We start from the raw sequence: 24865 nt of genomic DNA on the forward strand, positions 1-24865 counted from the left end.
AGCCAAGTTGCCCAAACCTAATAGTCTTCTGAACTGGCACTTTGTAAAGCCCTGCAGTTGGTAAAAGATAAGAAGCCAAAGAACCTTTTGATAAGTGGAGATTATAAACTTCCTCAAGTCAGCTGGGTTGATGGCTTAGGGTATTCCCAATCAGTATCATGAGGGTCATGCTATGAACTCTGCTTTCTTCACTTACCTAGCAGAAAATACGCTATATCAATCCGTTGAATCACCAACAAGGTTCAGAGACGGACAAATACCCTCGCTACTTGACCTGGTAATCACAGACGACCCAGATCAAATTCTAAGTATCGATCATTTACCACCGATTGGTGCAAGTGATCATGTATGTCTCTTAACAACTCTCCGACTGTCACCACCCTCTTCCGACCATATTTGCAGAAGATATATCGATTACGAGAAAAAATACAGGCAAAACAATTCTCGAGAACATTATGATAAATTCAAAAAAACAAGGAAGATTACACGATATTCTATAAGAAAACATGAAGATATCATTGCTACAGAAACTAAAACTAATCTAAAGAAGTTCTGGAACTATGTATCATCAGCAAAGCCAAGACGACATTCCATTCCCTACCTAACCACGCCATCTGGCAAAATCACCGATCATGCAGAGATAGCAGAAACCTTGAACAAACAATGTTCCTCAGTCTACACAGTGGAAAACTCTAGAAACATACCATATACCTGAGAATATCCTGTCAATGTAACAACACCAATGGTTGTCGTTTTTGAGTCAGATGTCCAAAAACGACTGAAAAAGCTTGACGGATCGAAGTCAAAAGGACCAGACCGTATACACCCGAGACTACTCAAAGAGACTGCTGAACTCATATCCTCACCTTTAGCAAAAATCATCAAGAAATCACTAAAGGAAAAAGCTGTCTCCTCTGACTGGAAAAAGCTACTGTTATACCATTACACAAGAAAGGCTCCGAAGACAAAGCTGAAAACTATAGGCCAATAAGTCTAACATCAGTAACTTCAAAGATTCTCGAGGGAATCATAAACGAAGCTGCTGTCACTAAGCACTTGACATACAACAACATCATGTCTCCAAATCAGCATGGTTTCCGAAATGGCCATTCCACGGACACAAACCTAATACACTCATACGATGAAGTCACCAAACTACTGGAAAAAGGGACACCCGTGGACATGATTTGGTTAGATCAAGCAAAAGCATTCGACTAAGTCGCACACCTGAGGCTGAAAAGAAAGTTTCAAGCTTGTCGCATCCACTCGGACATCATTAAATGGATTGTAGACCTCCTGGGAGAACGAACCCAAAGAGTTGCTGTTATTAATGATAAAAGAGTACATGTACTATCATCACCTATACCTGTTCTTAGCGGAGTTCCCCAAGGTACCGTGCTTGGGCCATCACTTTTATACATATATATATCAACGATGCTTCTGAAATACTCAAAAACCTTCTCACACTCTATGCAGGTGATTCTAAGCTCATCAGGGCAGCATCATCTTGGGCGGAGGCTGCCTCAATCCAAGCCGATCTCGACAAGCTGGATGACTGGGCTAGACAATGGCTACTTGAATTTAATTCAAGTATATGTAAAGTTTTACATTTTGGCAATAAAAATCAAAAACACTTTTACACCATGCAAAACCAAATAATTGGTCAAAGGGAGCCCCTAGTTCCAGTTACAGAGGAAAGAGACTTGGGTGTCATAGTTGACTACCAGTTAAAATTTGGAAGTCATACTGAAAAGACTGTAGCTAGCACGAACCGCGCTTTAGGGACGACTAAACGAACATTCACGACTAGATCTCCACGAACAATCACCAAGCTATACAAGTCTTGTCAGACCAAGGCTATAAACTGGCATGTCAATTGCATCTTCCTTCTACAAAGTGGACAAGGACATGATAGAGAAAGTACAGAGGAGAGCAACAAAAATAGTAGACAGGTGCCTATATCTTCCTTACCCAATGAGACTGCAAACTCTGAACTTATGCAGCATGAATTACCGAAGAAAAAGGGGTGACATGATTAACACTTACAAATTGATTCATAACAATCCAATTCATGGTCTCTTCTTCATCGATTCATCACAGCGGACAAGGGGTCATTCTAAAAAGCTCATAAAGGTTAACGCTCAGAGGAGGGAACGCCATCACTTTCTAACCAACCGGGTAGTAGACCAGTGGAATTCCCTGAGCGATCATACTGTATCAAGTAAGACCTTCAAAGAATTCAAAGTCTCACTTGACAAGAAGTGGAGCAATAGGGAATGGAGGCTGGAATGGGACACGTTGGAGTACCAGACCAGAGCATAAGCCCTAGTCAATAAAACCAACTTAATATTCAAAACGATCCACATGGCAATTTTTGAAGATATGCTGAGCAATGCTACAGGATCCTTCAATTGCTCTAAGCTGCAATTTAAGGTAATTAACATAACAAGATAAAACTTATACAAACAAGATTTTTACATTTAACGTGACTTCTACACATCATGACTGCAGCCTACAGCATGACCTTGTAGAGAACAACACTATCTCATAGTAAAAAAATTGTTAAACATATGTATAATATCCATAATCTCCTTTATAATCTCCAAAACTGATTGCATAATATAGGAGTATTGCACTCTCACAATATAGGAGAATCCGCACAAAACAATGTGAGTAGCCTATAAGAGTAGAAACTGGCACTAGCGTCGACAAAAAAAACTAAACCATCTAGCGTCTAGTGAAACTTGGCATTTTTCAAGCTTTGAAATCGTTTTTCTGTCCGAGTCTGAGATCAGACACTTATTGCTAATAAGTAATACATTTATTACAACAGACCAAACTCAACATTGATTGTTGCTCAACATTGGCAAAAACTGTTTCCTAAGCTGCTATAAAAGGAAAGATTATCAGGACAATGTGCGTTCAGTCAGAATATTATTCTTCCAATTTACAACATGCTGCTGATCTTCTATTTGAGATTAGCTTAGTAAATGCTCTCAGTAATTATTTGTAAAGCTTGGAAAATACAGAAAGAACCTTTAGCCGCAACAGCAGTATCTGGCAAGCTTACGGTACACCGAATTCCCATTTGACATAAGAATTTACGGTCTCAGGTGAGTTGGAAAACGATTGATCTTATTACATGACAAAGAAGAAGAAGAAGAACAGCAACAATGGCTTTGTCGCAAAAGATGTCAGCAGCTGTTATCTCATCCCATATTATTTAATTTCTGTTTCAGTAAAAAACTAAATACACGCCAAATAAAAGAACGTCCACCAATATGCTTTTCAGAAGAGAGGGGTAGGTACTTCAGAGCAGAGTATATAGATCAAATAAACCCACATATCCCCAAACCATAGATAAATTGGGTTTTCTTTCCTCTCTAGAGAGCCTTGGGTTCTTTTTCAATTTAGCTTTAAATTTGATGCGAAAACTGCGGCAAAATTTATTTGCCTGTGATTTTCGAATTTCCCTCATAAGATCTAATGTCTTTTGGTCCCTTCATATGCCACTTTGAATATATGCGTGTTACTTGAAAAATCCAAAATCAAATCATTAAGATAATATGACGTTTATTTTCACAAGATGCTCTATTTTGAGATCGTTACAGTAAGCAACTTATACAATTCACTTCACAGATTCAACTTAAAATAATCTAAAACTCCTTGTTCCACTATACTCCAAACATCGTTAGAATTACAGTGAGAAAATCGGGATAATTTAGATTTATCTAGGGCAGAATTTACAGAACAAAAACGGCTTAATTATTCTTCTATCCAATGGCGTTAACTGGGGGAGAGAGCAGTAGGAAGTATGTGTCTCTATATTTTTGGCCCTCTTACCCCAGATTTGGAAGAACGCCTTATTTTGGGGGAGGGGATTTCACTGACGAATAACATTCCTTTGGCATTTTAAAAGAAAAAGTTGAAAACACAACAAATTTACCATCGCTCCTAAATTTCGAAGAACACATTTCCCCCTCCCCTCCCGTAAATCTCCCTGAATTTACGCCACTGGTGCGTCGATCATGATCCCAAAGTCTCCTTCTGAAACCTATACATAGAAATATTCTGAAACGTATACATAAAGAGAAATCTGCCCTCAAAGATAGCAGGGGACAACGATTAACAAAATGTAAGGAAGAAGGGAAGGATTTCCCGACAAATGAAAATACAAAGGTTTAGTTTAGGGTAAGGAGGGGTAACTTTTCTGAGGGACGCCACATGGGAGTTGCTTAGAATACTTTTGTTTTGATGGTCAAACATTCTGAAGTATGTGGAGGAATCCCCTCCAAGTGAAAAACAAGTAAAACGACTATCAGTGTATAGTACTTTTATGGGTGGGAAAAACGTTCTACTAGCAATTGTTGCACTCAAGACAAGTGTCTTGGATGACCATTTAATATGACCAACTAAAGGCAAAAACTAAACTGACCTTCTCAAAACTAAAGAAGAAGTAGCTAAAAACCTCAATATTCAGAAAAGTACTAAAAGCTAGAATCTTAATCTACAAACCCATATTTTCCGCATTTTGCCTTTTTCATGTTTTCCTTGTGGCGTTTTTACTGTCAACTGTTAGGGTTTACTATCCTCAACTTGGGTTCACTATTCTCGTTTTTTTTAAAGTAAATATTTAAATATATAGCAATTATAAATGCATTTAGAAAAATAGCCACGAGAGAGGTTGTGAATACAATTAACAATTTTATTACCGAACTGAAGACTATAGTGTAATGTTGTTGAATTACTAGTAGTATTACAGGATAATATTATCAGAAATACTAGTAATACTTTGAACAAGTTCAAAAGAGTTGCATAATGCAGTTCTTAAATCCCAATCTTGACTTGACTATTTAACTTTAAAATCATTTATATTGCAGATTAATTATAGTTATTAGTTAACTAGTTTACACGAGTAATAATACTTGTGTATACTTACTCGAACAACTAAAGTTATACTATGTTGAATAACTAAAGTTACTGGTATATACTTATCCATCGTTCTTCCAACAATCAAAGTTACTAGAACTCAAATATAGTTAGGTATAGTCACTTGAAAAACTAAAGTTACTCAAAAACTCGAACTTACTTATGCATAGTTACTCGAACAGCTAAAGTTACTCGTATATACTTACGTATAGTTACTCGAATAATCACAATTACTTGAAATCGAACATAAATATGTACAGTTACGCGAATGACTGAGGTTACTCGTACTCGAATTTACTTATGTATAGATACTTGAATACTCGAAAGTTGATTATACTTATTTACAGTTGATCGAGGAACTATAGGCAGTAAAAAATACTGACTTTATTGTCTTATAAACTTCATTTCAAGGAAATCTGAATATTTATAATCTGGAAATACGTTTTCATAAAGAGAAAATTCCTAAGATGGTAGTTATATGTGAATTAAGAACAGCCTACAAAACCAGAGCTTCTAACAGCAATAAGTGTTGTAAGTTTCATTAAATATTTGACGATCATGAGGGTATAAAAAGCTGTAAGCATTAAGTGTTCTTTGCCATTTTATGCCCCGCCTTTTAGTATATACTGGCTGTGTTACTGTTTCAGCCATTGTTTTTAAATTTTTCATATTATTAAACTTTTTTAAACATGCTTTTCCTCTCAATATAAATTCTAATGAGAATGTGAACGTCATAGGACTACAAATCAACAAAACAACATCTAGATTCATTGGCCCGTTTTTACAAACCAAAATAGTTGTCAATTGCAAGAAACACAAGAGGATTTCTGCGGGAATAATCCGAATTAAGTTGGACTTGCTTCAACTTAGGTTTTTTCATGCAGACTGGCAGATAAGACGCCAAAAGTGTCTTTCTACGCCGATCTCTTTAGCGCTTTGGACCATATTTTTAAGCAACAACCTTGATAGCATAACATTCTTCAGAGACAACATCCAAGTGTCACTCTCTGACGTCAACGCCCTCTGATTCCAAAACTGACCAAAACCAAACAGAGTCGGGTAAGCTGCCTCACTCGTTTACTCATTGTGTCCATCATAATGCCATTAACTCTTTCATGTCTTCCAGATAAAGGTAGTTTTGATCCCGTCTTTCCAGTAAAATCAAGGATACGTCTAAGGTTGTTACTAAAAAAAAATATTGCATCTACTTTTCCAGCTAAAAAGTTAACGCCCATGATTAACATATGTCAGCATCATGGAGAGAAGACTACTGTTAGACATTTCGTGACTTGGCAAAGGCGTTTCCGGTGCAAGCAATACGTATGGTAAATTCGGACACAAGGTTTCCATCAAATTTACTTATACCGTCCAGGTATTTGAAGCTTCCACGCTCCTCCTCCCAACTTGAAGTTTCCCAACCTCCTATCGATATGAACTCACATCTCAAGGCGAGGCCACTTTAGGAGAGTCTTAATAAGGTTACAGAGGACTTTCCTGTTCTTCATGCTGGTTGAAAGTACAGCTTGGTCGTCTGTGTTTGACACCTATGTGATATTTCTTGGCAAATTTCCTCTAAGATGAAACATGATAAGCGTGTAAATTCATCAGCGGAATCCTTACCAAAAAGAATAAGACTCTAGTTCAGTCCAATTCAAATTTTATTTGGAGGGGGAGAGTCATTTTGTATATTCAAACCCTGCGCAAAGTTACCTTATGGTTCAAATTTTCCAATTATTATTTACTTTTTTAGCTAGGGGATAACTGAAGGTACAACTATTTGTACCTTCTTTTCAGAAAAAAAAAATATTCGTCTGCCCGTGTTGGGCAGAAGACTTTTTTCTCTTCCGCATTACTGGGAATTTATTTTCTTCTTCTCTTCCACATCTTATTATTTTCTCTTCCACATTTGAGTATTTATACCATTTTTTCCAGAAGCCAAGATTTCTCAAATTGGCAATTTAAAAATTTTTATAAATTATTACCACCAGCATTTTTGCCTATTAAAAAGGGAGGTGAGATTTTTTCTAGAAAAAGTCCTCCGAACATCCCCCTTCTTAATAACTTTGTATACCAATGATGACACCCAACTTCCACATTACTAGGAAAACACACCTGTTTCTGTTCCCGATACAATATTGACTCAAACAGTTTATATTTTGATTAATAAATATAAGCTAGAGCTGAATTATTGTATTCCCGGTGCATATTTCAATATTACACTTTACTTATGAACCAGCCAAATATAAGCCATGAAAAACGAACATGTCATTATGTGATCAAGCATACCTCTAAATGCAACTCCCAAGAATGTATTGTTCATTTCAAAGGCAAGTGTATTCTCCTCCATATCCAAGATCACACGGATTCGGTCTTCAATCTGAGAATGAGAGAAAAAAGATAATTAGACTAATGTTTGTGATCTAAAATTTATAGTTGACTTTTTTAGCATATGATTTAGCTGAAATTTTGCTCTTTACTTCTAGACACTAATCTAGTAGTACATCCAGAGCCATCATCAAAGCTCAGCATCCCTCCCCCCAATAATAATACCATGCATACCGACTTCCTCTCCAGCTCCTGCAGTGTTCTTTTTTTCCAGAAGAAAAGCAAAGTAAGATTTATCTTTTTAATCCTCCCTTTTCAAATTAAAGTCTAAGTGTTTATAGTAATATATACAAATTACGTTTTAACTACTAAATACAATGACTAACTCTTATCGCAGCCGCCCACCACTTCAATCTAATACCGATCCATCCTTCACTCTACATTCTAGCAAAACACCAGTCATTAGCAACATGTGCTAATAGACTTGATTCAAATGGGTCAAAGAATTTCTTCAATTGATTAGTAGGTGAGAATGGCCAATAAAGCGACTAAATAATGAATACAATGTGACTCAAATTTATTGGTCAAACAAACCAAGATATTTCAAGTTGCAAGTATTAACAAGAAAACGTTGGATTCCCCCCCCCCCCTGCACTCAATTATCAAAATGATAATTTTTTCTTACAAAAAATCCTTTACCCGACCCTCTCTTTCCCAAGGGTTAAATGCGTGCTTATATATGGTGCAAATGGTCTTAGAAGAAATGGGTAATTACTTTGCAGTTAAGGTACTATTTTTACTATCTCTATATACGTCCTACCCCCAACTACCTTCATCAAACTATTTCCTCTTGAATGAGGTATTTTTGGGCTGAAGTCCACTGAGTCTTTTTTGTCGGCAAATAGAGTAAAACATGTTCCAAATAAGCCAGTAAAAGGATCCTGATTTAAAATATTTTCAACCTAATTCAGCAAACTGACTAACACACACGTTTCTAAACAATAGGGAGTAGCATGTCGTTATCTTTAAAAAAAATCTTTGGTAAGTAATGCAAAAACCCATTACTGGGAACATTTTCCTAGAAGATTTTCTATAAATCTTAAGCTTAATTTTTCATTTATAATGAACTTACCTGATATTTGGGTAAAACCTGAAGATTTGGGCCACATTTGGGAGACTGGGGATAATGTACAGGAACACCAGAATGGTGTTTCTGCACAACACCATTCTGAAACAACCAATTGTGGTTTAATTCCCATCCCCAGCTTTCATCACATCGAATTCCGAAAAAATTAGGATCATGATTAAGACCTGTTCGAATCCAAGTGTAGGAATCATCCTTGGTTGCTACTCCAATAACTGTTATATCCCCTAATCCCAATTCACATGTTATTTCCCAGGAATGTCTTCCAGCTTCAAAGCCTAATTTTCCTCTTACACAATTTTGATATGAGTAAGATGGTCTAGTGCGTTTACTTTTCTTTACTCTCATAAGTGTAAAATCGTCCAATACAACTGTATCCGGACAACAGTCCATTGGATTCCATCCATATTTAAAAGCCATTAATCTGGATTTATATGACAAAGAACGCAATGTCTTAGATTCCAAAGGTCGACATGGAAAAGTTTTCAAACTGTGGTATTTCCAAAGTTTAGAATTTCCTTTCTCTAATATCCAATACAATTTTTTGCACACTTGCATACAGTTGAAAACATCACCAAGTGATAAATGCGCAAATATCACATCATACATCTCTTCAGGTAGATCTAGAATTGACATTATGTTTTTTCAAATTGTGCACCTATTGTCTGTTCCTGCAAAATATAAAAGATTAGTTCAATAGTTTTTAGATGAAAATTTGGATACGAGTATAAGTTTAAGCTTGAACTACCCAAAAATAAAGACATAGCTATCTGTAAACTGCTTACGAATTGATAGGAAAAAAAGGTAAGCCTTGGGATACAGACATATGTACAATACGTGGTGACATTAATGAAGTTATGCCATTTTCTAAGCATTTGCCAAAAGCTACAATTTCTAAGTGCGAATTTTTACTGGATATTGCTGAGCTACTTTCAACCATCTTGAATTAAAAATCCCCACCTAGTACTGTAGTTGAAACCACACTTACTTCTTAGATAATGATGTTAATAGGAGCATACGGCAACTAAGCTTTTATCAGAAAAAAAAACATTCATCTGCTTCTTTTTATGCTTGAGCTTCAGGCACATTTAATATATTTAAAAAAAAATTCAACTGAAAGTAAGGAGCAATATTCAAACGTAAAACGAACAGAAAATATTCCGTAAATGAACGGGACTGTCCCCTCCTCAATGCCCCAGTCTTTACGCTAAAGTGTTTCATTGTTTTAAAAAGTAGAGTTGTGAGAAAGAGTCAAACTTTAGTGTAAAGAACAGTGCATAGAAGAGGGGACAGTCCCTTTCATATACTGAATAATTTCTGTTCATTTTAAGTTTTAATGTCGCCCCTTACTTTCAGTTAAAAAAAATTGTTTTTTTTATTCAATTTCTGAATGTTTTTGAATTAATGCAGGTTTTGATTTTGGCTCAACGTAAATGAATTATTAAAACAAAATTTACATATTAATTTTAATTATTTTTCGGCTAAATGGCTTTCTCAAAGTTTTGATTGTTAGGGAAAAAAGGGAAGGAGGATGGGGCCTAGTTGCCCCTCAATTTTTTTGGTCACTTCAAAAGGCCACTAGAGCTTTTAATTTTATTACGAACTTTTTTATTAGTAATAAATATACGTAACTTACAAATCAACTTACTTAACAAACTTCTATATTTGTATATTTGTATTACGTATATGATGGGATTAGCTCCCTCTTCAATACCTGCCTTTATACACTAAAGTTAAAAATTTTTTCCATTTCTTTAAGAATGACCCCTGAATCACAAAGGTCATTTAATTAGAATAAATATATCTTTTGACATTACTAAAAATAATTTATCATATAGAGCGAGGTACTGAGGAGGGGAAGAACCACCTCATATATATGATAATTTCTGTTTGTTTAAAGTTTTAATGTTATTCCTTACTTTTAGTTGAAAAAACTTGCTCCAGTGCCATCCTCATAGAAATTCTCTTACCTCATGAAAAGTTCTCCAAGGAAAGATCTTCTCACGTAATCCCCCCCACCCCACATCACCAGAAAAAAAACCTGAAAACGTCAGTATACTTCAAAATAACCAATACTATATTTAAACAATGGGTAAAGTTCATGACTTGCAGCCCTTCCCCAAGGGACTGTGGGGGTTAATGCGCCCTCAAAGACATAGTTACTGGATTATTTGACTGTGCTGAACAAAATGGCTAACTCAAAATTTTGATGCGGCGACTGGGAAAAAATGAATGTGAGACGGGGCCTAGTTTTAATGCTGCTCCTTACTTTCACTTGAAAAAACTTGTTTTTATTTTTAATTTTTCATTGTTTTTTTAAATAATGCTGATAAATCCAGCGCCCCCCCCCTCATAGAAATTTTCTCCCCCCCCCCCGATAAATTCCTCCATGGAAAGATCCTCTCACGTCACCCCCGACCCCCCCCCCCCCCCGCCACAAAAAAACACCCCTTAAAAACGTCAGTATACTTTGTCAATAATCAATCCTATATGTAAACAATGGGCAAAGTTCATAACTTGCAGCCCTTCTCCTGGAGACTATAGGGGATTAAGGCGTCCTCAAAGAAATATTTATTAGGGTTTTGACTATGCCCAACAAAATGGCTATCTCAAAATTTTGATCCCGTGACTACGGGAAAAATGAGCGTTGGAGGGGCCCTAGTTACCCTCAAAAATTTTTGGTCAATTAAAAAGGGCACTAGAACTTTTAATTGTCATTAGAATGAGCACTCTCACAACATTCTAGCACCACTGGGTCAATAAAACAACCCCTGAAAAACAAACAAAAAAAAAACAAATAAACATGTATCTGTGATCTTTCTTCTGGCAAAAATACAAAATTCAACATTTTTTGCAGATAGGAGCTTGAAACTTCTACAGTAGATTTGTCCAACATGCTAAGTCTGATGGCGTGATTTTCATTAAGATTCTTTGACTTTTAGAGGGTATTTCCCCCTTTTTTCGAAAATAAGGCGATTTTTCTCAGGCTTGTAACTTTTGATGGGTAAGACTAAATTTGATGAAACTTATATATTTAAATTCAGCATAAAATTACAATTCTTTTGATGTATATATTGGTATCAAAATTCCGATGTATATATTGATATCAAAATCAAATTTTAGAGTTTCTTCAAGATTTTTGTCTACTACTGCTTGAGTACATTACTGCTGCTGATCTGCCAAAGACCAACCATTCAGTGCTTAAACACCTGTTTTTGCATAGGCAATAATTACATCGATTCTATAAAACTGCCTAGCCTATAAATCCTATCCACTGGTAAAAATTTATGCGATAACACTTATGAAAACAAATATGAAAAAAGTTAACCTAAGATCAGGAAAAAAAAATAGCATGAAATATTGAAATAATATTGAAATAAATCCAAATACACTATGAGCATGAGGGTTGTCAAAAGGGCATATCAATGATATCCTAGGTAAAGTTCATACTACCAGGCCATGTTAAGGGGGATGTTGAACTAACCAAAAGGCACCATGAGCATGCTACTACAACCTCAACAACTACTGAGGCCAAGAGCCATTAAGAAAAAACTTTCAGGGAATGTTGAGGGGATGCGAGACTAAATGAAAACACTAGAAATTGGAAAAATTACAATTGCAATTTTGAACATATCCACTTGTGCAGATTTGGCGTGTTTTAAAAGTTGTTTTAAATTTGCTCTGTACTAGAGCGTGTTTTAAAAGCGTTGTACTAAAGAGGGGGGGGTAAGAAGGCGATTATATACAGAATGCACAGAATAGTTAATCACCAAAAAGATCAAAGAATAATGTTTATACCAAGCTGAAGATGGAAAGCAGTTACTTATCATAGTATCATCATTAAACTTATCAGAATTGATCACTTTTTGCCAATCTTTTCTACTCACAGGGAAATCCATACCACGGTAACGTGCCAACCTCAGATAACGTTTATATTTGGTTTAGTGCTATGTTTGAGATCAGCCACACACCCAGAACTTGGCCAACTACATTCATTCCATATCTGGAGCCATTAGTTTTGCTTTACTTTTTAACAAACTTAAACAAGGGCACATTGACCAGATAGGTTTTTGTGTTCTTTTACAAATACATTGCCAAGGTACAGCACCTTCTTCTGACTTGTTCATACACATCACAAGTTGGTTACAATAACAGTAAATATTGGCTTTACCATTTGTAGGTACCTGGCACTGAAGAAGATGATATGGAATGTATATGGTAGAGAGAAGGACTGTCAAAGTAGAGATGTAGTGCAGTATACTTGCTTTGCTCCAGTTGCTTTTTTCAAACCACTTTGATTTTTCTTGCAAGCAATTGGTTTTCAATAGATCAATATCCAATATAAATGTTGCTGAGATTGGCATGTGGTCAGTATCTAACTTGTTAACTTAAACATGAGCATAAGAAGAGATAATACCAGGTAAGCAATCAATATGATCAATATCAATTGTGCTTCCAGAGTGATGAACATATGAAAACTTGTGGGATTTGGGCATAATGCAGTACAATGGAAGACACTCAAAGAGTAAATCACTTCTCACAGAAGATCAACTGATATCAATATTAAGGTCCCCAATTATAACATACTGTATAGAGTTTGACATTACCTGATTCAGAAAGATACTACAGCAGACCACAAGCCTTTGCAAATTTAGTCAATGATCTGATCAAGTATCCTTCATACAGGAGATCAGAGTTCATTAATATAATACTGCCAATACGCACAGCCAAAAAAAAATTCTTCATAGAAGAAGAGTAATGGGGAGGGTAGATGACTGTCCAGTTTAAAGACACAGGCTAGTCCACCAGACGGGCAACTGCCAGTAACTTTTGCTGGACTCAGGAACACAATATGATGCTGACTTTGATGCAAAAAATTCAAACTTGAAGCAGTGAGAAGATGCTCCTGGAGACATACCAAATCGTAGGAACTGTACAACTCATCAATAATAAAGTCCTTATTTTTTGTTGCCGTTTATATTAAACAAAATAACTGAGACTAATGCACTCATGGTTGATTTTTTTTTAATCCAACAGGGTCTTGTTTCATTTTTCAAAGGGGACATGTAAATGTTGAACTAAAGGTGTAGATGGTGACTTGATAGGATGTCATCTGAAATAGTAATGGTGGTAGATTAAAGTTCTGGATGATCAGACAGGACAAAATCAAGGTTTGAGGTTGACCCAGAGTTATGAACATAAGAGAAAGGTTTAGATTTCTGTAGTACAAACATGCAAAGCAAAAGTGTCTAGGCGGCAGTGAAGGGTCATTCAGATTTGTGTTAAATCATCACAGATGACAAGCCACCTGTAGTTAGGTTGAATTTTATGGATAATCTTTGATTTCTTTGCTAATGTTGTGCTATTGATTAAGAAATGTTTATTTCTAATAAAATTGTTCTACTACTAAAAAAAAAAATGACGACGGCGACACAGGGAATGGTCGACTGAATACGGATTGTTTTCCCATGGACCATTATATGTTGCATGTTCAAGAGTCGGTAAACCTGACAATCTATTTATATGCACAGACAATGGGACAGCAAAGAATGTTGTATATTTGCAAGTTTTACGTAGAGTAGAAGGGGTTTGTATAAGAATTATCTGAGCGATAGGTCGTATGAAAACAAAAGGAATGTAAAGAAAGTGGAGAAAGCATTAAAATATGAACTAAGGAGATGTGAAATGGAGGCGATGGATAAAATTGCTGAGGATCTGGAAGATGCGGCTAGACGGCATAATAGTAAAATATTATACTGGCATGTTAATAAATTGAAAGGGAGTAGCCGATCCGGACTAGTCCCAGTTAAAGATAGAAATGGGGTCACAATTAGTGATAAGGAAAAAGTTAAAGAAAGATGGGTGGAACATTTTGAGAATGTGCTAAACCGAGATACAGTTGCAGGAAAAGATATAGATGAAAATGAAAAAGTTTGTGATACCTTGGATGTGAAGGAAGATTTGTTTAGTGAGGAAGAATTAGCGACAGTACTAGAAGGATTAAAAAATAATATGGCCCCAGGTGCTGATAGTATGATTAATGAGTTCCTTAAATATGGTGGCTCTGAGGTTAGGAATAAGCTACTGAAGATTATGAACATGATTTTTGAAAAAGGGGAAGTACCCAATGATTTTAGGAAAACCTTAATTAAACCACTGTATAAGAAAGGTGACAAGAGTGAATGTCGGAATTATCGAGGCATTAGTCTGGTCTCTGTAGGTAGCAAATTACTGAGTAATATGATACTTTTTAGAGTATCACCTAACTCTGAGGTTAGGAATAAGCTACTGAAGATTATGAACATGATTTTTGAAAAAGGGGAAGTACCCAATGATTTTAGGAAAACCTTAATTAAACCACTGTATAAGAAAGGTGACAAGAGTGAATGTCGGAATTATCGAGGCATTAGTCTGGTCTCTGTAGGTAGCAAATTACTGAGTAATATGATACTTTTTAGACTGAGACATGCTGTAGACAAAGTTTTAAGGGAAGAACAATGCGGTTTTAGAAAAGGTAGAGGATGTGTCGACCATGTTTTCACTCTTAGGTTAATAATTGAGAAGTCCCTTTGTTGTCAAACACCTTTGGTCCTTAGTTTTATCGATTATGAGCAAGCTTTCGATTCTGTTGATAGAACAGCGTTAACAAAGGTCTTATCGTTATATGGTATACCAGAAAAATACATTAAAGTGATTTGCGCTATGTACGAGAATAATACTGCTGCGGTTAAGGTAGGAAATGAGGTTAGCAACTGGTTTTGTATTAAATCAGGAGTTAAGCAGGGTTGTGTTCTATCCCCCTTTATATGGATCATTTTGATGGACTTCGTCTTAAGGAGCACAGGAAAGGCAATTGGAGACCATGGAATCAAATGGGGAGGAAGAACGCTCCTGGACTTAGATTATGCTGATGATTTAAGCATATTAGATGAAAGTGTGAGCAAAATGAATGAATTTTTAGAGGTTTTACGAGTTCAGGGTGCTAAAATAGGCTTGAAAATTAATGTTAAGAAGACTAAGTCACTAAGGTTAGGAATAAGTGAAGATGAACAGGTGACCTTAGGTAACGAAAAGATTGATCAGGTTGGGAGCTTCAGTTACCTTGGTAGTATTATTAGTAAAGATGGTGGGAGCAGTGAAGATGTTAAAAGTAGAATAGCTAAAGCTCAGGGTGTTTTTTCACAGTTAAAAAAAGTTTGGAAGAATAGAAAGATAAGCCTACAAACCAAGATTAGAATATTGGAAGCTACAGTGATGACAGTGGTCAAATATGGCTCTGAAGCATGGACACTCCGAAAAGCAGATGAAAATTTACTAGATGTTTTCCAGAGAAATTGCCTACGGATTGTTCTGGGTACCCGGCTGACTGACCGTATTTCAAACAGTAGGTTGTACGAAAAGTGTGGTTCAATCCCGCTTTCTGGGGCTATAATGAAAGAAAGGTTGAGATGGCTAGGCCACGTTCTACGGATGAAGGATGACAGATTACCGAAGATTGTCCTTTTTGGCCAACCGTCTGGGGCTACACGGAAAGCAGGTCGTCCTTGTCTGGGTTGGGAGGATGTCATAAATAAGGATTTAAAGGAAATGGGAACTTCCTGGGAGGGTGTAAAGAGGGAGGCTTTAAATAGATTAGGTTGGAGGAGGAGCGTGCGTAGCTGTGTTGGCCTCAGGCGGCTTGGTGCTGCAGTGAGTTATTAGTAGTAGTAGTAGTAGTAGTTTACGTAGTTAAAACATATATATATATATATATATATATATATATATATATATATATATATATATATATATATATATTCACAGGTGGGACATAGGGACACAACTACAATGTTGCGTAACTCATATGGCACGTAACGACTTACGCGCGCGGGGGGGCTTGGGGGGGCGCGAAGCGCCCCCCCCCCCCCCAACTAGGTGTTGGGGTGGCGCGAAGCGCCACCCCAACACCAGATACAAAAAAAAACAGACACACCAGACAACAGACCCAACACAAAAAATTGTGCACTCAGCTTCATACCATTAGTATCATACCCAAATTTTCATACTATTAGTTACTGCAGCCACTGCAGAATTTTCATCAGCCATTTGGACTACCAGCCCATTTTGGCAACTAACAATATGTTTCACCTTTTCAATACAGCCAAACTTCTTCACAAAATTATGCTGATTTGTAGGGTTTTGCATATTAATATTGTCAGGAATATTTAAAAGCACCACAGGAACAGAGGGGGATTGGCAAGCTGGCTTCAATGACCAGATAACTGGGTTTGAACTCTGTAAACATGTTTCCTGTTTTTTTACTATAAAACTAAGCCTCAAGACACATTTGTTGAGGCGTGATACCACAATTGTAAGGGGGTCCATTGAAAAAGAAGACATGTCTGATGGATCAGGTATTGCAAACAGCAGCAAATCTTCCTTTTCTTTGAGACCACATAACAGTTGAAAAATTTCAAATAAAACGATGATGCTGGATGTGATCCTCTTCTCCTGTCAAGTATGTCAACCTTTAGTGCAACTTTGCAGTTATCAACTGCCAGCTTAATTGTATCGTTTGCAAAAAATCGAGCACAAACCTTTATCACAGTGTATTTATCCTTGACAATTGACTGCTGTAAAAAGATCAGCAAAAGTTCAAAAGTTAGACCAATTACTAACTTTTCAGCTGCTTCTCTGTTGGATGATTTTACAAGTTTGTTGGTGATCTGGCTTTGTGAGGTCTGACAGAATGTAGCCTCATCTAATTTAGCACATCAGCATAACTTTTACAAGCTACCTGTGCTATACAGAACCCAATTTAAAATTGTGTAGCCACTTGGGGGATTCCTTGGTTTTGCTGCCTTTCTGGGCACCAATTGATGTTGATGAGCAACTTCCACCACAATTGGTCAACATGTATGATTTTGGTCTGATTTCAGGGTCTATTCTTTTCAGTGGGAACTGGTTTGACTGATGTTTCTCTGAGCACCTCAAAAATATTGACTCTATAGCTCCACATTGTTTTTGAGTGTGTCTACATATCTGGCACTTGGGACACTGAAGGTCTCAGCAATAGTATTGGTGTAACTCCCTTTTTCTTCCAAAGCACAGGAGATTTGTTGTTAGGGTCCTACCCTCAAAAATAATTAATACTGAAAAGTTATCTTCAAGTTTTTTAGATTCCTTATTGTATCTTTTCTGCCCATATTAAACGAACGATATCATCACACCATCCTCTGATAATAAGAAAATTATATAATGCTCTTGTAAGACTACATTTGGAGTTTGGCTGCCCTGTTACAAATCCTCAATATAAGGGAGATGTGGCAGCCCTAGAGAGCATACAGAGAAGAGCAACTAAGCTTTGTGCCCCACACCAACAGTTTCCTTACCCTGATCGTCTACGTTGCCTGAAGATACCCACATTGGCTAAATGGCAGCACAGAGGAGATGTCATTTTTGTCAAGAGAATGTACCAAAACAACATGGCTAACTCCATTTTTACTCTCTCCCTTGCCACTATGACATGAAGCCACCCAATGAAGCTGCAACAGGAGCACTCTAGACGCAGATAAAGGACAAACTTTTTCTCAGTACATTCTGTCTCAACTTGGAACAGTCTTTCCTATGAGACTCACACTGGTGAATCAATTAATTCTTTCAAAAATGCAGTTGATTTGGAGTGGAGTAACACAGAATGGAAGTACCAGTGGGAGGCCACACCCACTAATTGTGTCACCTCATCAATTCAACAGCAAGATGTTCTACAGGAGGATGCAGTCCACCTTATCTTGCTGTAAATGTGATTTAAGGTAATAACATCAAAACAATCACCAATACTCACAAGAAAATTGTAGCTTGAAAACAAAAAGTCTTTTGTGCAACCAGTTTAATCATTTCTTCCCTAGAATGTAAGGCTTTGCCTGATGCCATGATATTCAAATTTGGGATAAATTCATAGTCTGGGTTTATTGTTGATCAAAACGTGCTATTGCAAAATTTATGTGTTATTGTGAAATCTAAATTGTGGATTATTACCTCAAATTGTGAGTCAAACATTTTTCTAAACCTAGTATGTTTTTTTCCTTATTAAAGAGACCTTAAAGTGTTATATTATAGTTACTTACCTTAAAGCTTTATTCTGTTTATGTGTTTTTTAATTGGTAATAAGTTTAATTCCCTTGAGGTTTTAGTATTTCCAGATTTTGAATTTTCTTTGTTGCTGTGGCTGCTCTAAAGTTGCCAATATTATTCTGTTTAGGACGAATTTCAAAATTCATCCAAAAAGTCAGTGAATCTGTATCCTGGCATTGATTCACTGACTAATCAGGCAGAAGAGGGCTGGTCACCAGCCAGAAATGCCAGTTTACCTGCCAGGAGTAAAATCTCTTAAACTGCGGGGATCAGGTGAACAGGGACAGGGATCAATCCTTCCCTTGCTGAATAAGCTTCAAAGATGCAGCAATCACCTCAAAAATCAAACCAAAGCATCAGCAAGCTCCAAAAGAAGCAAAAGCAAACTAAGGAAAAGTATCTCTGCTTGTCAGCCATGTTTCTTGTAGACAGAAAAGATCAATTTCTTTATTCTTTGCAAAGTTCTCAATTAAGTCTTTTTTAACTATTTAGACTGATTGAGCATTGAATGATGAAATTCTCATTTAAGGGCTTATGTTGATAAGCTTTAAAATTTCACTAGATTCCAGTTTCTTATTGAATAATGTTTTCATAAGAGAGCATAACTTCTGGACCCTTTCTTTTAATTCCAAGTCCCTCAAGTCAACCACTTCTGGTGCACTTGAAACAAAAATCACTAGCTTTGTTAGAATGTCTTTTTGGATTTTGTTTTGTTCATTGACCACTGAAATGAACTTATTGCTTGCTTTTGCTTATATATTAATGCTAATGCTTGTGTGCTTGCTTGCAGTTGCCTTATTATGCTTTTGTTACAGATGCTTGGGTCAAATATATGTATTAACTGAATAGTACATCAAAGAAATCATTGCATGGTGTCAGAAGTTCAACATGGATAGTGCACCAGCTCCATCAATCAACTGGTCAAGCCCCAACCTAAAATCAGAATGGAGAAAATTTAAGACATTGTGAGCTCATGTTTTCTGGCCCACTAAGTGGAAAATCAGATGCAGTGAAATGCTCATACTTACTGATCTGGACTGGAGAAAAAGGACAGGAAGTGTTCTCCACTTGGACCTTAACTGACGCGGAGGCAAACAAGCCAAAAGTATATCTAGACAATGTTACGGGGTGGTTTAGTTAAATATTTAGTTTGAGTTTATTTTAAAGGGGGTTTGCGTGGAGTTGCTTGGGACTTTTCTAAGTCTTAATAGTTTGATGTGGATATGGGAGCTAAATTATTAATAAAATAAAAAGGCTTCGTATAGAATCCCCGGTAACCTGGGAGACAGAACCATCTCGGTGTTGTTCGAGGTCTCTTGAAACAAATATAGATTCCCTTGGGACCGTGCCTGAAAGCTAGAGGAACTGTACCTGATGCCCTAATACATAGACAGAAGATGATTAAATACAATAAGGTTTATTTACTTACAATATACAACTATTGACAAAATAGCTTCAATGTCTTATTGCATAAAAAGGCGAACATGAGCAATTGATCTAACGCATTCGAATCTCTCCATAAAACTAAAACTAAACTATTCGCCCTTGTGTTGGGCTCATATGTCCAACGCGCGCACTTGCCGGACAGGCTTGGTGACCTGCGGAAGTTGACCTCCACTACTATTGGTAATATTTAATCATGTGACTAGTCACGCATCCAAAAGCTGTTCTTATGGCAAGGATTTCTCTTTTGGTTTTGAGAAAAACCCATAGGTCAGAATAACTGGTTACTTAACTTGTTGAGTAACATTTACTTTATCTAAATGCATGTAACCCAACCGTGTTGGACTATGCAGACTGTTGAAAAACTCAGGGGTCAGAATAACTGGTTACTTGACTTGTTAAGTAACCTTTCACTTATCTAAATGCATGTAGTCTAACTGCGTAGGATTATGCAGACTTGTTAAATTTAGCAATCTGTTAAATTCTAAATGATTTTATCCAAACCTTTTTCAAATTGAAATTTACTAAAGGGGTGTGACTGAGAAATTTAGTCCTGAATTTAAGAGTTCCTAGAAGAGTATGGATGAGAGATTTGGTCCTATATTTGAGGATTCCTAAGGGGATGTGAATGAGGGATTTGGTCCTGAATTTTATAGAGGGGGGGGGGCTGGTCTATATGTTACAACAAGTTTGAGAATTATATTCAGCCAAGTGCAAACCCCATCTTTGGCAGATGCATCTTTCATCAGAGAAACCAAGCGGATGGAGAGACCATTGAGTCATATGTCACTCAGTTGAAAGTACTTACCAAGGATTGTGAATTTGATACCCAAGAAGACCAGCTAGTTCAAGATTGGTTGGTCTTTGGAGTCAAGAATACGAGAATCCGTGCGCGGCTTCTCAGTGAGGGAGCCACACTTACATTGGCTAGAGCAATTGGGTGCAGTTGAGCTATAGAAACTGTGCAAGAGACCCAAGCACTCATGCTTAACGAACAGGCACAGATTCCAATTAAGCAGGAGGTGGAAGTTGTTCAAAGACAGAAAAATTCCCCTGCATGCTATTTCTGTGGTGGCCCATACTCAAGAAGCCATAAGTGCCCAGCAAAAGGGAAGCAGATGCAGGAAGATGAACCATTTTGCCAAAATGTGCAAGAGCAAATTAGTATATGAGTTTGAAACAAGAAGCTAAGTGGAAGATGGGAGAGAATTCATGATTGAGTCCATTTCCACAGAAGAAAAGGTGGTAAAGCCTTATGCTCTGATAAAACTGACAGACAACAATAGTGAACTGGCGTTCAAGATAGACACTGGTGCTGAGGCCAATATTTTGCCAATCAAAGACTTCAACAAATTGGCAAGAAAGCCAGCACTGCTGCCGACTGCTGATGTGCTGACCAGCTACACCAGAGAACAGCTAAAGGTAATGGGGAAAGCCAATCTAAAAGTTCAGTACAAGAACCAAACCCCCCAGACCCATACCTTCCATGTAGTCTGCACAGATAGAGCACCTATCCTCAGCCGCCAGTCCAGCAAACGACTTCAGCTGATCAAGTTTGTCCTCAGTGTCAGCAATCCAGCCCCAATCAGACCAGTCATCCAAAAACTCTTAAACGAATTCAGTGATGTCTTTGAGGGCATAGGGACACTGCCTGGAACCAGCAAAATATATCTGAAAGAGGGTGCAATCCCTACTATACAACCGCCAAAACAGGTTCCTTTTGCACTACAAGCTATGTTCAAAGAGGAGTTAGACAGACTGGAGTCACTTGGAGTCATAGAAAAAGTGACCAAGCCAACACAGTGGGTGAATTCCTTGGTTCTGGTGAGAAAGGCAGATGGGTCACTCAGGATCTGTTTGGACCCTGTTGATTTAAACAGAGCAATTGAGAGACCACATTACCCTATACCCTTATTTGATGAAGTAGCAGCAAAGTGCAAAGGTGCAAAGAAGTTCTTTAAGATGGATGCCCAAAATGGATACTGGTCAATGGTGTTGGACAAACCAGTCTCTGAGTTGACAACATTCAACACCATGTACGGCCAGTATAAATGGAACCAATACCCATTTGGATTGATTTCAGCGCAGGACAAATACCAGTGAAAGATGGAGGAGGTCTTTACAGAACTGGATATTGGGCTGATTGTTAATGATATTGCAGGCATTGGTTGTAGTGATGCTGAACATGACGCCAAGCTGAGAGCAGTACTCCAAGCCACAAGAGACGAGGGAGTGCGGTTCAACAAAGAAAAATGTGTGTTCAACACTACTTCCATCACCTACTTTGGACACAGACTGACAACAAGCAGCATTGCCCAAGACCCAGAGAAAACCCAGGCATTAGAAAACATGCCCGCACCCCAAAACCAGGAGGAACTACAGACATTATTAGGAATGTACAATTACTTGTCTAGATACATCCCCAATCTGGCTATGCTGAACAAACCCCTCAGAGACCAAGAGAGGGATTCAGAATGCAATCTCCAAAAACCTCTCCTACTTTGATCCAGAGGCCAAGGAGATAGAGGTGATCACAGATGCTTCCCAGCATGGTTTGGGTGCCCAGCTATCAATGGATGGAGCAACCGTTGCTTTTGCATCTCACTCTCTAAGTGAGACAGAGCAGCGTTACTCCCAAATGGAAAAAGAGATGCTCGCAAAAACCTTTGCTTGCAAAAGATTTCACCAGTATCTGTTTGGAAGAACGATATGCATGACCACAGACCATAAGCCTCTTGAGTGAATCTTTGGGAAGTCTATACAAAGGGCACCTCCAAGGCTGCAGCAAATGATGTTGGCTATTCAGCCATATGATATCAAGCTTAGATCCAAACCTGGAAAGACTATCCCTGTAGTGGACACCCTATCCCGCTTGCACCTTGCAGATACAGACATTGAGTTGCAGGTAGACATGGAAATTCTGGTTTACTCAGTCCTTCAAACTGTACCCATAGCAAGCCAAAGGCTAGCACAAATACGTAGAGAAACAACTAAAGACAAAACACTGAACTCCCTGTTGGAAACAATACAAGTGGTTTGGCCAAACAATAAAAAGAGCCTAGACAGAAAACTTGGGCCTTTCTAGAATTATTGTCATGAGTTGGCAGAACTTGATGGCCTTGTTGTTAAAGGGGAGCACATAGTCATCCCGAGATGCATGAGAGCAGGCATATTAGGCCAATTACACTCTTCCCATCTAGGAGTGGCAAAGACCAAAGAGAGGGCAAGAACGTCTGTATTCTGGTCAGGCATCACTCGAGATATCAAGAGGTTGGTCAACCAGTGCAAGGTATGTGCCAAGTTTGCCATGAACCAACAGAAGGAGTTGATCCTGCACAAAATACCCAACTACCCATTCCAGCATGTAGCTGCTGACCTGTTCCAGCTCAAAGGACAGGATTACATGGTCACTGTCAGTTACATGAGTTGGTTCTTTGAGGTTGATCGCCTGACAAACACCATGTCATGGCAGGTCATCAACAAACTGAAATCTCACTTTGTCTAATATGGGATTCCCAAGCGACTTGCTGACAAGCTGACAATGGGCCCCAGTTCAGCGCAAAGGAATTTGAGCAATTCATGACTGACTGGGGAATAATACATTCAACCTCAAGCCCAAACTACCCTCAGTTCAATGGCTTAAGTGAAAAGGCTGTTCAAATAGCTAAAAGACTCATGGTGAAGGCTGCTGAGAGCAAGAGTGACCTGTATCTGGCACTATTGGAGTATTGGAACACACCCATTGATGGATTTGCCTCAGCTTAAATAATGGTGGGACACCAACTGAGATCACTCCTGCCCAGCATCACACAAACTTTACAACAAGGAGCCTTCCAATTTGACTGATTCAGACAAGAGAGGGAGAAGGCCCAATATGCACAAAGTGAACACTATAATCAGCATGCAAGGAATATGGAACCACTGAAAATGGGTCAGAAAGTGTGGGTCCAGTTGACTGACCAGGGAACCTGGAAGAAGGCAACAGTTTGCAAGACTGGCAACAGCCCTTGTTCATACTATGTGCATCTCAAAGAAGGAGGGACGTTCTGCTGCAACAGAATACACCTCAAATCAAGAAAAGACCCAATGGTGACTGACCTGCACAATGGTGCTAGTTGCCAAGTCGAAACTTCAAGCGTCTTGCCATTGAAGAATGTTCCCAATCCCTTAGCTGATTCCCAAGAGACTACAGACCACCCTACAGTGGAATCTCCAACACCAAAGCAAGGTGTCACAAACAAAGAGGCAGAGGCCATGGATCCAGCTCAAGCAGAGCAGATTAAACATGGAAGAAGGGTGATGGTAACTTGTCCTGGTCGTCAGGTGAAACCCCCAACAAAGTTGAATTTGTAGAAAAGAAGGGAGATGAAATGAATTGATTGTACCGAATTTAAAAAAAAAAAAAAAAAAAAAAAAAAAAAAAAAGATGAAATGAACTTATTGTACTGATTTAAAAAAAAATAGAAAAAGAAAAAAAAAGATGAAATGAATTTATTGTACCAAATAGTAAATAATATAAAAAAAAGATGAAATAAACTTATTGTACTAAAAAAAAAAAAAAAAAAAAAAAAAAAGCAAATGTTCTGATTGTCAGGTGAAACCCCCAACAAAGCAGTTGCAAGCAGTTGCTTGCAACTGCAAGCAAGCACACAAGCATTAGCATTTTGCTTATATGCTAATGCTTGTGTGCTTGCTTGCAGTTGCCTTATTATGCTTTTGTTACAGGTGCTTGGGTCAAATATACATATTAACTGAATTGTACATCAAAGAAATTGCTTATAATGCTAATGCTTGTGTGCTTACTTGCAGTTGCCTTATTATGCTTTTGTTACAGGTGCTTGGGTCAAATATACATATTAACTGAATAGTACATCAAAGAAATCATTGCAACCACTATGGCCTTTTTCTTAT

The 24865-nt window shown here is 37.7% G+C and overlaps 2 protein-coding genes across 7 annotated transcripts in view; one reads left to right on the forward strand and one right to left on the reverse strand.

Annotated features, from left to right (window-relative positions):
• The window catches only part of LOC136038125 (F-box/SPRY domain-containing protein 1-like), a 46447-nt gene that overhangs the window by 20154 nt on the left and 1428 nt on the right, over nt 1–24865 (reverse strand). For all 6 annotated transcript variants that reach the window (XM_065721150.1, XM_065721149.1, XM_065721148.1 and 3 more), the window contains exons 2-3: nt 8387–9069; nt 7216–7306 (exon numbers count right to left, since the gene is read on the reverse strand). In XM_065721150.1, the coding sequence (XP_065577222.1) occupies nt 7216–7306; nt 8387–9034 (739 nt within the window). In that variant the 5' untranslated portion in view covers nt 9035–9069. The remainder of the gene's footprint in view (nt 1–7215; nt 7307–8386; nt 9070–24865) is intronic.
• Nucleotides 22061–22459, forward strand: LOC136037534 (uncharacterized). Its single transcript, XM_065720256.1, has one exon. The coding sequence runs from the start codon at nt 22061–22063 to the stop codon at nt 22457–22459; it is 399 nt and encodes a 132-aa protein (XP_065576328.1).

The sequence above is a fragment of the Artemia franciscana genome, chromosome 17 (assembly GCF_032884065.1).
Source record: "Artemia franciscana chromosome 17, ASM3288406v1, whole genome shotgun sequence".
In the NCBI taxonomy this organism is placed as follows: domain Eukaryota; kingdom Metazoa; phylum Arthropoda; class Branchiopoda; order Anostraca; family Artemiidae; genus Artemia; species Artemia franciscana.